A 15802-nucleotide genomic window follows, 5' to 3' on the forward strand; every position below is an offset into this window, starting at 1 on the left:
TTTAATCGAGACGGTCATTCTCTACTTTCTTTCGGATTTAACGCAGTGTGGAACTCACACAAGCCTATCGCTATACTGATACCCCGTCGTATATGAGTAGGTAAACCTTTACAGTTTCTAGTAAACAGCGAGACAGATATAATTCTTCCTGCCGCTTTATTTTTTCTTCTTGTCATCCTTTATTTCCTTGTGTCCCGCTTTTCTAATCTTTTCTCTCACCCGGGAAAATGTATGGAAAAAGTTAAAACAAAGCAAACAATAGGGGAGGTGTTGTGCGTGATTGTTCGGGTTATTTAACTCTCGTTAAATTGGGTGCGACCGAGTCTAAATTAATTATTCTTTTCACATTATCCCCTCTATTGCTGCAGATATATCACCTTTAAAATTCCAGAACCAGCGATAAATCAATTTCGCGTTGTTATTTTACCGCCTTCAGAGAATAATTTGCCGATTTTCGTCGAATACTCGTTCCGGGGTACTATTAATATTTAAGTAGTTTTCCGTTCTTTGAAGCCAACATTTAAAATTTTCAGTTCATTAATACAACGAAGAAATAAAAAGAACTACCTTTAGCTATTTCTAGGTCGTTTTTCTTAGCCAGTTCAATCAGAAAATCCACCAAGATCGTTTTTGCACGAAGAAATGTTCGAGGCAATTTTTGTCTAAAGATTATTGGAGTGGTGATTAAAGAGATCCGTATTTTTTTCAAATGGTTTCGTTGAACTTTTTACTCAAATTCTTGGCTGTTTATTCATAACGACCAATTTGAGATTCAGTAAACTATTAATTTCTTCCTTCCCAGAATGTCGTGCTATTAAGCGCTTAATAGGCTACGGTTGACCATTTTAGGAAATTAACTCACTATCGTGGACTAATGGGCCATAACTAATAATAATAATGTTTTTTTATGATATGGTGATTCCTGATTAATAATGTCATTAACTGCATTCGGTATTAATATTATTTCTATGAAAATTCCTTCGAATATTCTGTCCTCGATTCAAGACATTTTAAATCAAATAAAAAAACATGTTTGACGAAGAAGGCAAAGGTAATTTGTAAGAGGATTTTCCTCGCGAATTTCGAATGTGTCCGAGTATGTAAATGACGAGGAAGCACCTCGCATCGCGCCATCTAACTCTGATTCCTTTCATGCTGAAGTATAAAGTGTAAGCGAGTTAACAGCCTGAGAAATCTCCTGCATTATTCATCCCCTAACAACAGAACGATTCGACTGCAGGGGGTGTCTTTGATCTTTTGTAATTGAGAACCGCCGAGTGATGGAATCCTGAGGGAGCTGCTAAGAAGTAAAAACCAATTTCCTTTGTGTTGAGATATCTTCATCTCGGAGACTCGTTTATAATATTGAAGCGATGGGTATTGATTTAACGAGAACTCGGTATTTATTAGTCGAGCGTCTGATTCGGCGAACATCGTTCGAGACGGTTTATATTCGAAAAATTTCGTAATTATGTTAATTTGGTCGCTTTTTTTTAACAATGAATGTATTTTTCATTAAAACCTGCTATTTATGATAGTTATTTTTTACCACATTACACAACGTAATTATTTTGTGTTTTTGTTTTATAATATAAATGTTTAAGTTTCTAGTTATAGTATTTCGCATAATTTTGTCTCTGTCAAGTTGCCCCGCGTTCCGGAAGATTCTACATATTCTCATGCACACTAACAATAGAAGTATTCTACTCGGTTAATACTTAATACAAAGCACCCTCTCAAGATAAATAAGAAGCGTCATAACTCCGCTAGAATCACAACAGCGCCAAACTTAAGCCATAAATCGTATCACTTCGGTATAACATAATACGTGTAATAAAGTGTGATAAGTTAGCTGTTTGTTGTTGGCGGAAATTAGGTGAATAAAGTCAAACGGGCTAGGCTTACAAGTTGGAAGTATCGAGTCCATTAATAGTCGAGGAAAATACGAGTAGTTCAGAATATGGTACGAATGTTTTTATTACCGAAGAAGTTGAGAGAAATCGGCGATAAGTTTTATGGAGTCTAGGAGCCATAATGGCCTTTGGTTTCTATGTGACCTGAAGTTAAGGCGAAGCGTGACCGACATTTATTTATTTAACTTACCGTCGCTAAGCTCCTGGATACATTCTCCTACCGGGGGCGGTGCGGTGGCGAAAACTAACCTGCCATTATATTATTGTCTTCTTTCCGACAGTGTCGGTTCAATGTGAAACTTCACTCCCTTTGCAAACCACTAAATAGTTTTATAAAACATCCTGTAAACAGATACGTTCAACTTGTAACTTGAAATTGCTTGCAAACTACGACTCTGTATTTTTTTTAAATCTACATGACACTCTTATTTATTTAACTTACCGTCGCTAAGCTCCTGGATACATTCTCCTATCGGAAACGAGGGCGGTGTTAAAAACTAACCAGCCATTATATTATTGTCTCTCGCTACTATCTTTATTCGCGACTGTCGGTTTAAAGTGAAACTTCACTCCCTTTGCAAACCTCTAAACAGTTTTATAAAACATCCATATGTTTAACTTGTAACTTTTAATTCTTGGCAAGTGACGACTCTCTATTTATTATAAATCTACATGGCGCTCTTATTTATTTCCTTATTTAATTTACCGTTTTTATCAAATTCAATTTTTATGCAGGTTGCTTTATAAACAAGTTATATTTTAACAAATAAAAACGCGTTAATATTCCCACGCAAAGTAAATAGACTCCCAAACGAAATAAAGAATAGCGATATTAATAAAAAACAAAGTTAAATTGGTTTTAAAAATCTTTGTCTTAAACTCTAACTTTAGTAAGTAAAAAAAAAAGGAAACCGAACAATTTAAAACAATGTTAAAAAAAGGGTTTGTATATAACTTTTCATATATTTTGGTATCAAAAAAGACTTGATTTACTTGTTTTTATTTTTTTTTCAACTTTTATTTTATTGATAAATTTAAGATTTTTTAAATTTTTATGTAAAACTTTTTAAAATTAAATAATTGTTCAGAAGAACGTTGTGGCGGGAATTAGATAATTGTTCAAAAGAATGCTTACGTAAAAAAAAATTCAATGCATAAAAAAGATAAAAACATGGATGGAGAACATTTTAGAGAAGGGAGTAGGGAAGTTTAAATATTTGCAGGGCTTATGACCTGCCATTGGCTGGTTTAAGTGGACACTTTACACACTGTGTACCATTCACCATTTTGCCTATGTTTCAACATCCGTATTTTTCCGTTTTTCCATCTGTTGATTTTCGTGAAGTTTAAGAGCTAAAACTATTATTGTTGTAAAAAAAATAATCTGATCGAATTATTTAACATACTAGGCAACGCCTACTAATAATTTTCCAGTTTTGTCAGTGAATGTTACACAGCGTGTAAAGTGACCACTTAAACCAGTCAATGACAGGTCATAAGCCCTGTAAATGTCTAGACTTCCAAATTCCCTTTTCTAAAATGTTCTCCATCCCCGTGGTAATTTGTTAGTTTTAATGATTCCCTAGGGGGTGAAATCCAGTCTTTCGTCTCCATTCGGACCAACTCAAAATATTGTAACGTTATATTTTATTCAAACAGTAATCACAGAATAAAAAATAAAAAATTAGTATATAAATAGGACGACTCAATCATTAAATAATATAATACATGTTTTTTTTTATCAAAAATTTAAATAATTAAAAAAAAAATAATAGTAATAGCTACGTAAAAATAAAACCGGAATCGAATAGATTCTTTTAGAAATATTGGCATTGGAAAAAGTTTGAATAGCATAAGGGGATATTAAAGTAATTAAAAATATTTTAGGAAATTAATACGTAACTGCTATCAATAATGAAAAATGAGATTCCATTTAAAAGTCAGAGTTGTTTTACACTTTCCTAGGAACGGAAATAATATTATAGAATGTTTAATTACGCAATGAAACCAAGTGTTTTTATCATAGGGAATACCGTTCCAATGATAGGTTAGGTGTTTATTAATAACTCTTGTTGGTGTTAAGCTTTATTCGAAATAACTTTACGGTTATAAAAACCACCATTATTTGAAAGTAGAAAATTGTAAAAAGTATATTGCTTTTAGGCACCTTGTAAAAATGATTATTTTGACTTTGTTGTTTGAATATTAAAGTTCTTACCTTTTTATGGTACTTTCATTATTTATCAGAATAATGTTTTTATCCGCGTTATTAGTCGAGCTTTTGCGTTATTATTCAGCGCGCGAACAAATGGTCGGAGATCGGCTATACTCAAGTTTCTTAAACTTTGGACAATTTCACCCCCTTTATCCTTTCTTTCCTTTTCTAAAATTAAATACAGCGTCCTTTAAGGATTGTAATAACGTGATTCTACCCTCGAACTGAGATATTAGCTAAAAAAAACGGTGAATTTACGATATTTAGGTACAATCGTTTTTAGGAAGTACTCGGGATAATTTATTTGACAAATTATATTATTGAAATCCTAAAAATAAATATTTTTAAAAGGATACCGTGGGAACGAGACCATTGGTACAGGCCAGTCCATGGGGTAAATACCAAAAGTCTAAATTTAAAAAAGTTTTTTAAAAGTTTCCGAACAAAACATGTGCCCACCATTATTTGTTAAAACGTTTCCTTCTAAATCCATGTCTCATAACGGCTGTGACTAAAAAATCGAAAACTCACATAAATTAACTTTATTTCGACCAACATACAAAAACGGAATTTGTGTTAACATATTACTTCAGAGATGAAGAACATTTTAGACAAGATAATATAGAAGTCTAGGCATCTACAAGGCTTATGACCTGACAATAGAATGTTTAAGTGGCCACTTTACACACTGCAAAACATTCACCGTATTGCCCGTATTTGAGCATCTTTATTCCTTCAATTCTTTCATCTCTTGATGTTTGTGAAGTTAAAGAGCTGAATCTTTCATTTATGCGGGTGAGATTCATCTAATTGAATTATTTCACCTACATACTAGGCAACGCCTGAAAAAATTTTTTTTTTCAATTTTCAATTTCCGTACTTCTTTGTGAACCAGGTGGATTTATCAACAGTTTGGATTAAAGTTTGCCCAAATTTTTGTAAACACGAACTGGATTCAACTTTCTGGAGAGCTGTTCATATCAATATATTACTGTTGTCTCAAACCCAAAATATTGTTGACGGGATTTGTGTATTTTTTTTCTAAGTTTTATGGTTGTTTCGTGTTCTTTTAATTTTTTATTCGGTATCTTAAATTACTGAATTTTCGTTTATTTTAAACGCAAAATTTAAAAAAAAAACACAAATATAAAATAGTTTATTTGACAGAATGACTGTGTATTCTAAGAAATCTAATCTCCAAAGTGAATCAGGAGCTTAGTTCAAATAATTTGGTTTTCTTAGTATCACATTGTACCTTCTTGGGTGGTTCGCTCATATCCATAAATCACAAAAGGACCCCATTATATATACCATTAAGTTACACGGAGAGGTGTAAAAAATAACCCCTTGCTGATGCTCCATTAAGCACGATTTTCTCATTCTGATACACCCCTGAGAATGTTTACTTAAATGTAATGGGAAAATAATCAAACCGGTAATAAAGGCTGGAGAAACATTAATCTATTTTATTTTTCGAAGCGTAAACAAAACGTTGCTGTATTTTTATTATAATTTTCACGTAGGTACTTTCCATATTCTTGGACCAGCATTTTTAAGGGTATATTAAGTGCAGATTTTAAAAAATTACTGGTCGTGAAATATAAAGCTTAACCGACGAAATATTCTAGAATTTTTGAGGTTTTTTTATTACTATCATTAAAAATAAAATCGTTTTGATTTAAAATATTATTTAAAACAATTCAGCATTGACACAAAAAAACAGGTACCAGAACCTACACAATAATTGTTTGTTTAATGTTGAATGATTTTAAATACAATTTCACCAGTTAATTGTAAAATTTAAACTATGATCGCATCAGTGCAAGAACAACCTTCGCACACACCGAACCGTTTTAAAGACCCTGGGTCTTCCTCTTAGTTTCCCATAAAACTTAATAAACTTCTTGTCAATAATCGAGTTACCCTTTAAAAATTTCAATTCCATAAAGCCCGGCATAAATTAAACATTACTCTATCAGTAGTAATAGTAAATAGTAGTAGAGTAGTAAAATCAGTTTTATTGCCCCTTTTACTGTGTGTTTGACAAATTATATATTGATGGATTATGTCGGAAACTTTAATTATTCCGCATTATGACATCATGAATGGTAGCAAAAACTGAGTTAGTTTACTTTTCAACAATTTCTTGAGAATTTCCAAATGTTTGCAGACAGGCTGGATTTTCTCCCCAGGGAGATATTTAGATTTAACTTTGTTGCAATAAAGACGGAAAATCTTTTTGAGAAGGAAATATGGATGTCTAGGCATTTACAGGGCTTATGATTTGTCATTGGCTGGTTTAAGTGGACATTTTATACACTATGTAACATTCACTAATCTGACCATGTTTCAACACCCACATTTCCTCCACGTTGCCTAGTAGGTGAATTGGTTTGGCCGGATTAATCTCACCCACAATATAAAAGTTTCAACTTTTTTTCTTCACATGTTCCTGTTTCCTCTTTTTTTTCTTTTTCACATTGAGTAATGTTATTAATTTAAGATATTTTTTCATAAAGACATTTATTTCTTCTATATTTGAAGCACAAACTTTGTGGTTATTCATTATAATAAAATAAATAAAACAACTTTGTTTTTAGCCACTAGAAGCTTGTTTGCTTTGAAAACGGTCGGTGAAAAATAAAAAATAGTGGTTTAAAACAAAGTTGTTTTATTTTTTTAATTGCATTTATTCCTATTTTTATCGTATCTTTATCTTTTTTTCTTTAAATATGGTTGACTTTAAAATTTTTTTTAAATTTTATTGGTTGGTCGGAAAAAAAATCCATTTGGTAATAAGCCCGCCAGCGAACAATCAATATTATGTACAAAAAAGAAATAAAATTAAAAATTAAAAAAATATTCATTAAAATAACTTCAATTCCTTTATTAATATTCTTATCATTATATTGAAGAATCGCTTCATACTGACGCCTTTTATAACATAAGAGATTAAAAACATAATTATGCATTAAGTATTGCTTATTTCAAGGTCAGTTAAATAGAAGTTAATAGTTTGAATTGAGTTGTGATTCTGTGTCTAGTGTTTCAGACTCGCGGATCAAAGGCCCGTAGTTCGAATCCCACTCTACCCCAACTTGATTCCATTTTATACAACTGAGTTATTTACAACTCGTAGAAATGGCCCCTAAAATATATTTATTTAAATACTTTCAGTCACAACTGCCATCAAACGGAAGCAATTCCACATATTTTTGTGCCATATACCCACAGCAGATGCCTCCTAAAAGCCTTAGCCGCGCTTGCCTACTTTACACAGCTTAAGGTTTGCCATCAGGCCGTTTAATGTACGGGACGCGGACCTGGCACGAGAGGACGGAGGAGTGTTGGCCGTTGACACTGGCCAGTTTAAATAAACTTGGTGGATACCATAGTCCGTATAGCAATGGAGACTCAATAGTTATCTTCAATTGTCTAAAATGGAAAGAAAACCTATTTTCATTTATTTAAATATTTGAAAAATCATATTCATGTAAATCTATTTACTAGTTACCAACAAAAATACTTGAGAAAAGCTTGCAAATACTTGCAAATATTATAGAAAAGTTGATTTTACTTTACCGAAAATTAAAATCACCTCCACTAACTTCCCATCGTAATCGGGGCCCGAATGCACCTAGGGCACACATGGATTAAAAAATACGACTTTTAAAGTTTCAGGCAATATCTTCACATAAATAATGGCATAATTATTTAGTATCAAATCTTTTAAAAACCACTGTGGTGTTTATACCCCACTGTCAAACACATTTGACTTACTTTACTTTAAAATAGATCTTCTATCACTTCTCCGAAATCATTATTCATTCTGCAGGGTAAAATGTAGGAAAACTTTGTTTTCTGTACGCGTCTACTTTATAGTATACCCTCATTTATTTATTTTACGATTATTATAATAATAGTGATAACATAATAGATAGGTAACATCATTTTTTGTATACTTTGTATACTTTGACTTACTTACAAAGGTTGTACATCCCGCTCTAAAATATTAAAAAACTTTATCTGAAACACTTTCATTGAAAATAATACTCATTATTTTTTTAAAAAAAATTATACTATTTATGTTTAATTCAGAAAACTCGATAGGGTTAAACAAACACATTATTAGGTCAAGTTATGCTATGGCTCGTCTGGTTAGTGTAGTCATCTTTGTCAGTCAATTTGTCTCCAATGTAATTTTTCAAGTGGTAGGTTGGTCACTGTGGATGTTCCGTCTTTCGCTTGTGGTAACACGATGTTACGTCACCGCCTGCAAAGGGATTATTTACCATAGTTTTTTAAGAGTTGAAAAGTAAAGATAAAATATTGCATCAAAATAAGTAGGTTCATAATAAAAGGTACATGAAAAATAATAAAAGTTTTTGGCAAAAAATAATAAGTAAATAAGAAAAATAAAAATATTAGAATGATTTTAACAGCATTCGAATAATATAATTTAGTTAATCTCCTTTAATTCACTTGCTGACCGAGTCATCTTAAGGCCAACTAGACTTTCTTATATTTTCTATATTCGTAAAATTAAAACTAATCATCGGAAACATTCTGCGATCCCTCGTATATGCGAAGCATTTAACAAAAAAATTAATAGTCTTAATATATTAAATACTCCATACAACATGTACAGAAGAGAACAAGGCTTGATTTAGATTAACAGAAAATGGACGTTTTATCTTTTTTCTTGCTCTTCATTTATAATTCATTGAATCAAATGCAATTTTCCACTCTTACTTTCTTTCAATCATCCTTTTCCACTCCTTATCAATTTTCTTTTTTTCCTTTCCACTAGCTCCTTGTTTTGTCCATATTTATCTCATTTTAAAATATAGTATATTTAGTATTTATTGAGCTTATAAGCCGTCGTCGTTTTATTACATTATTAATATTATTTGATGAATACATTAATTTGGATGGCAGGCCCTACTATGTAAACATTTAATATAGTTGTATTCTAAAAATTTATTTAACCTATACATCTGTTTGTATTTGAAATAATAAAAATAAAATAAAGTGACTTGTTTTGATTTTACCGTCGTAAAAATTTTCACTCTACGAACTACTGACAATGAAAAACAAAAAACATCAATTTCTCTATACTCGCTTCCAAGCCGGTGTAGTCTGACGTCTTCCAGATAGACGCCACAACAAAAGTAGACTGCCATCTTGTACATTTTAGTGTTTTTTATTATAATATGCATTTATTTAATTAAGAGTCATTGTTTAACTACACTTCCTTTATGTACTGAAAAATATGTAAACATTCAATAAATCTATCCCTCTCCGAATGCTTAAGTTGAAACTTTTCTCTTCAGATTATACATATCACGTATTATAATAATTATCGTTTTGTGCCTGTAAATGATTTTCTTGTTTTTATTTCTCGCGGCGAACCAAATTATCACGCACTAAGAACTTCTGTTTTGCTGACTAGGAAGATTTGTATCGAGTTTTTTTTTGACCGAGACCTTTAACCAAGACATGATTATATGTAATGAATACAAGTAATATTTTATTCAATATTGCTATTTGAAAAGAACGTTGAAAAATCGATTAGAAAAATGAAGGTTTGGAGTTAATTTGTCATTTCTACTGAAATCATAAAAACTCAGCTTTTTATCAATTTTCCATTGATAAATGACATCAATTAAACGATTAAGATTATTTAGGTATCTACAATAAGTTTTATCTACATTTTAGGGTTGATTTGAGACAAAATTGAATCAAAAATATAAATGTAACAAAAAATCTGCTTAAACTAGCGTTTAAAAAGTATTTTTTTAGAAATAAAACAATTAATGTTGAAAAAAAAACATCATTTTTATACATTAAGTTGATACAATTATCTGTTCAATCTATTTTTGCTAACGTTTAACGCCTTTCTTGAGTTGGAAATGAAATTTGGACGCATCCCGAATTCGGACGAATTCGCCTCAATAATTCTTGGTGGTACAAATTCGTAGGCCGTTAAACTTTCCCAGCGGTTAAAGGATGTTGTTCTGCCCTTAAACGCTAAGTTTTGTTTTGTATTTTCAGCTTGGGGCAATTCGGAACCAAGACAACAAAAGGCGACAAATAAATTTGATATTGATAGTATAATAATAATTTTAAAAAATTAAAACATATAAAATAATAGTTTAGAGGCATTTTTCCACACACGCAAGTTTTATTGATACTTATTATTAGGAGCTCAATGAATATTGTAAATTACCTTCTTTAAAAGACAAACAAATTTTTGATTTAAACTCACGTTGTGAACTAATGAATTCCCTAACACATACGTATCTTTATATATATATATATATATATATATATATATATATCATTCTTCTATACGTGTGACGTCACTGAACCCATCCTAAACGGCTTAACTGATTTACGTGCGGTTTTCAGCAAAATGTAGAACTTTTTGCTGCGCATGTTCGTAAAAATTAAATTTTTTATTCGAATCTGAAAAAAAAAGTAAGAAGCATAAATCTTTTTTTCATCGACCTACCAGGGTTGCATTCGACGAGAATTCAAATACAAAAAAAAGGATGGATTTTGTTTTTGGTGTTAAAAAAATAATTATTTTGAATGTTTACAAATAACATTCGCTTTTTATAGATCCCAATCGGATTATTTCCTTTCAATTCTTATAATTTCTTCGAATTTTTATTTACTTTATTTCTGTTAATACTAAATTAATATTAACATTCAAAACATTTATGAAAATCGCATTCATAAATAAAGTTCACCCCTGCTGGTGAGAAGAGCCGATTTTGACATTTGCAAAAAGAGTTCTTTATTTGAAAATGAATTATTTTATGTTTTGGTATTCAACCATAAATCTAAGGATCTACTTAAATTCAATATTTGAATATAATTTTTTTTTTTAGTTTTGGAATTTAATCATAAACAAACACCTAGGTACCTGCTTATTAATAACCCTTTTTCCAAGGTAATAGCAGGCAAACCAACGTTTGGGCAGGACAACATCTGTCGGGTCCGCTAGTTACATATACAACTTTTGATGTCGCATAAATTTAATTTAGGTTTTTTTTGTTCAATATAACAGTAATGAACTTGGTACGACTTTTTCACTTTGTACACAGTTTATTCGTTTTCAAATAGAAAAAAATAAATGATTACTCAATTATTATTTACAATCATTAAAAAAAAGAAATGGTTTACTCCGTACGTAAGTTTATTTTGAACCATTGAAAAATTTATAATCATTTCAAAAAACGGATAATCATATAATTAAATGAAATGATTTAATGTCGGCCCCTATTCGTCATAATGTTATCTTCCTTTTTTGTATATTTTTAAATGTTTTCTCTCTGTTTTGTAACATGTTCCATCATAATATTTGTTTAAAAAAATCTGGATGAATGTACCATTTTTGGTATTTTATTATTTACATCACATGTTTTCTTTTTCCCTTATAAAAATAAAATAAGATAAGAATAGAGCAAATTAAAAATATATTTAATGTGAAATAAAGTTTCACTGTACAGTTAGTAAAAAACAGTAACTGTACTATCCGTTATTGGAAACCAATATTTTTTTTTATTTTAAAGCTCGATTACTAATAAAAAAATGTTTTTCAGTGACGTCAGGAGTCAGCTGGGAGGAGTGGTGGACGTATGATGGAATATCGGGTAAGTTTTTTCGCATCTTAGCCATCGAGCTTAAACTGGAACAATGGCTGTTTTCAGTTTATTGCATTTCACTAATACTTTGATTTATAATATGTGGATATTTTTTAATGAAAATAAAAACATTTTTATTCTTAAATCATTTTGAAAAGTTTGTTATGTCATTTAAAACAAACACCAATGTTTTTTTGTGCATTTTACTAGTACGTTTTTAGACTTTACCTACAACTCTTTTGCAGTAGCCTTGAAGAAGTGAATTTTCCTTTTCTATTGCAAAAATTCTACCCTTTTTTCTACTTTAGCCCCCTCCCCTTGTTTTCACCTATGTTTTAAAATTCTTCTAAATTCAGAGTAATTTTTTTTCAGCTAAACGTCACTGCTAATGAATATTGATAATGGTTTTTTATTTTATATTACGGGCCATCAAATATTTTGGTAACATTCGAAAATTTATTTATTTTTTCCACTTTTTTCCACCTAACATCGTTAATTCATAATCATCATCATTCTCCTTTCCGCAGCCAGGATGCAAAGGCACTGTATTTTTTTTACAAAACCTATTTTGATCATCTGTTACATGTAAGTAAGGTGATCAGTCCTACGTTTTAAGTGCTAGTCCGAGAACAATGAAATATTGCAGTTAACAACCTTAAAAATCAATGTTTCAAGTCCAGCTTGCAAGGAATCAAACTCAAAACCTAAAATTGGTATATGAACGCGCTTAATACACAGCGAGGCAAACTTATCTTAACTCGATTTTCTTATCCAGGATTTTTATCTGAGAGTAGCCATAAAGTCGAAAACACTTGTTCAAAGTTCTGGTTCTATTTCACACACATAAATGTATTCCTCACCTGCCTGGAAACAGGAACGTATCGTAAAGATTTTCTTGTATCAACCGTTTTTTTTCATATTATGATTCTTTATAAACAGAAAAAAAAAAAAAATTGTTTGAAGATATATAGTTAAATAAAGCAATATATTTTTAAATAACACTGTAAACCAGAATGTTGTGAATATCTGTTGATATATTATATACATACAAATATAAGTAAATAAAAATTAATCTAACCATATCGATTAAAATACTAGTTTATACTCACTTAAGTCATTTTTTTTGTTTTTAATTAATTTGATATTTTACAATTTATGTTGCACTTTTTTACATTTAAGATAATATTCCTCACTGGCAGTCCAGTGCCGAGGGAGAAATTTTATGTAATTTTGAATCATACCTTATTAAACATAATTAAATCACAATCTCAAATACATATAAAACATAATAAAATCACATAAAACTAACAAATAAAAAACTTGGTTTAGTTTTACTTTTTATTATTTTGACCAACGAGCGCTTCTGCCAAAGTAGGCATCTTCAAGACTGGTGAGTTGTTTACAACATTTACAGTTTTTATACTATTTTTAACATATTTTGGAGATAAGATCAAATGAGTATTTTAACAGGGAACAGAAACATAAATATTTACAACTAGTTTGCTAAACAGTTCATTTTTGGGAGTTTTCGGACCGAAATTGATTAATATACCTAAAAATTAATTTTTAATATCTTTTGATGTAGTAAATCTTTTCACTAGTATACCTCTAAATGAACTAAAAAATGCATTAGACACTTATATTTATAAAAAATTCTTAACGCCTCAATTAAAAAACGAAATTTCTCAAATTTTAAATATTTGTATTGATCAAAACCTATTCAAATTTAACAATACACATTATCTACAGAATAATGGTCTAACCATGGAATGTCCATTATCCCCAATATTAGCTGATTTTTTCATGGACTACTTAGAATCAAAATTAAGTCAAACAAAATTATTCGAAATTGTGCAATTTTATTATAGATTTGTTGATGACGTCATTTGTCTTTGGAAAGGAACAAAAAGACATTCAGATGCATTTTTCAGTGAATTTAAATAACTTAAGTGAGTCAATTAAATTCACGATGGAGGAAATAAAATCAACTTTTTAGATTTAAGCATACAAATTATCGACAGTAAATTTGACTTAAGCATTTATAGAAAACCCCACTTTTAGCGATAATATCATACACGCTCATTCACGCCATCATTTATCTCACAAATTGTCAGTTTTTCATTCAATGATACATAGATTAGTAAATATACCAATGTCTAAAGAAAATTATAAAAAAGAAATAAACATTATAAAAATAATAGCATTTAATAACGGTTATGAAAAGAATCTTATTGACAAATTACTAAGTAAAAAATAAAAAAGAAACTCAGTCAAAACAATAGGTCATGGTTTATTACCATTAGATGGTAAAAATAAATTAAACTATTGGATAAAATTAAATTATGTAGGTAACACAAGTGACATAATTAAAAAAATATTTAATAAAAATTAAATTAATGTAGCAATGTATAATAAAAAACAATTGGACAATATCTTGTTAATAATAAAGATAAGATCTCAACCTTAGATAAGAATGGAGTGTATAGTTTAAAGTGCAATGATTGTGAAGGTATATGTATAGGTCAAAGTGGTAGATCAATAAAAATAAGACTCAAAGAACATATTGCCTCCTATAGTTTAAAAATGACAAATCTAATTTTGCAACACACTTTAACTTGCTTAACCATACTTTTGACAACAAAAACAATATAAAATTACTACATTTTGAAAACAAGGGGAAAAAATTAGATAAATTAGAATCATTAGAAATTAATAGAATTAAACTTAACGCAGTAGTAATTAACCAGCAATCGGAATTATCGAACTTTGCTTTACTTAAACCATTAATTTAATATATAACTACGCTCCTTTTGATTGAATTATTTACTACTAAAATAATATAATTAACATAAAATTAACTTTCCAAATGAATAACTTCATTCTATTAACAATGTATTATCTAAGTATGCATCTTAAAATATTTCGTCATTTATCTATGGGTATGTAAACTTCCCTGTCAAAAAGGTATTATGCCAATTTTATCGGTTAAAATGTGTATTTCCCACTCTGTTGTATTTCGCCATGTGTTCTTTTCCCACCTTTTAAATAATAAAAGCTTCCCAAAAATTAACTGTGCAGCAAACTAGTTGTAAATATTTATGTTTCTGTTCCCTGTTAAAATACTTATTTGATCTTATCTCCAAAATATGTTAAAAATAGAATAAAACTGTAAATGTTGTAAACTATTCACCAGTCTTGAAAATACCTACTTAGGCAAAAGCGTTCGTTGGTCAAAATAATAAAAAGTAAAACTAAACCTAGAAGTTTCATTGATAAGTTTATTTATAATTTTATCATAATAATTAACTATGGAGTTTTATCAAGAAATATCAAGTTAATTTTTCGTTCCCGTAACAGAAAACAATAAAATATTTATGTGCGTCACTCGCAGGTCACCGTGTGGTGGTGGGACATTCCTCTGCGATAGCCACTGCATGACGTCACACCCTCCATATTTCACCTGAGCAGTGTAGACCATACGCACTAAATTATACCAACTCGGTGTCCCGAAATTCGGAAGCAACTAATCAAATGAATTCCATTTTTTGATTTTCACCACCATAAAAATATTGACTTTCTCCAAATCTTTGTAGATAAAAATTGGATTTAAATAGCTAAGGAGTTTATTAATATTCCCTTTATAAGAGGACCTCCATCTGCTTTTCAAAAGTTCATAAATATCGTTGCTTTATTCAAAGTGATATTTTGCGTTTTTTTCTGCAAAAGATAGCATTAATTTCGGATGTGCTAATAACTTTAACACCTTTTACATTGTTTCAAATCATCTCTATACATTGCATTACGTATCAATATGCTTTAAAATTGCGTTTTTTCGTTTTTTTTTACGCATTCTTTGGTTTTTAATGCATCAAATAAGCACGAACGTTAATATCAAGCACGTTTATATCCACCATATTTGGCAATATTTTGTAAATTTTAAGATCAATTATTTAATACTATTCTACATACATTTTTTATTATCTTTTGTGCAGGGCCCGTATTTCAACGAAAAACTAGTATTT

At 30.0% G+C, this 15802-nt stretch overlaps 1 protein-coding gene across 1 annotated transcript in view; it reads left to right on the forward strand.

Moving 5' to 3' along the window:
- Positions 1 to 1029: 1029 nt before the first annotated feature.
- CARPB (Carbonic anhydrase-related protein B) overlaps positions 1030 to 15802 on the forward strand; it is a 247336-nt gene continuing 232563 nt past the window's right edge. The window contains exons 1-2 of the mRNA XM_088230088.1: positions 1030 to 1051; positions 11739 to 11789. Coding sequence (XP_088086214.1) covers positions 1030 to 1051; positions 11739 to 11789 — 73 coding nt within the window. The remainder of the gene's footprint in view (positions 1052 to 11738; positions 11790 to 15802) is intronic.

This window comes from Micrasema longulum, unplaced genomic scaffold (genome assembly GCF_059751315.1).
Source record: "Micrasema longulum isolate JH-2025_06_02 unplaced genomic scaffold, ASM5975131v1 h1tg000729l, whole genome shotgun sequence".
Classification (NCBI taxonomy): domain Eukaryota; kingdom Metazoa; phylum Arthropoda; class Insecta; order Trichoptera; family Brachycentridae; genus Micrasema; species Micrasema longulum.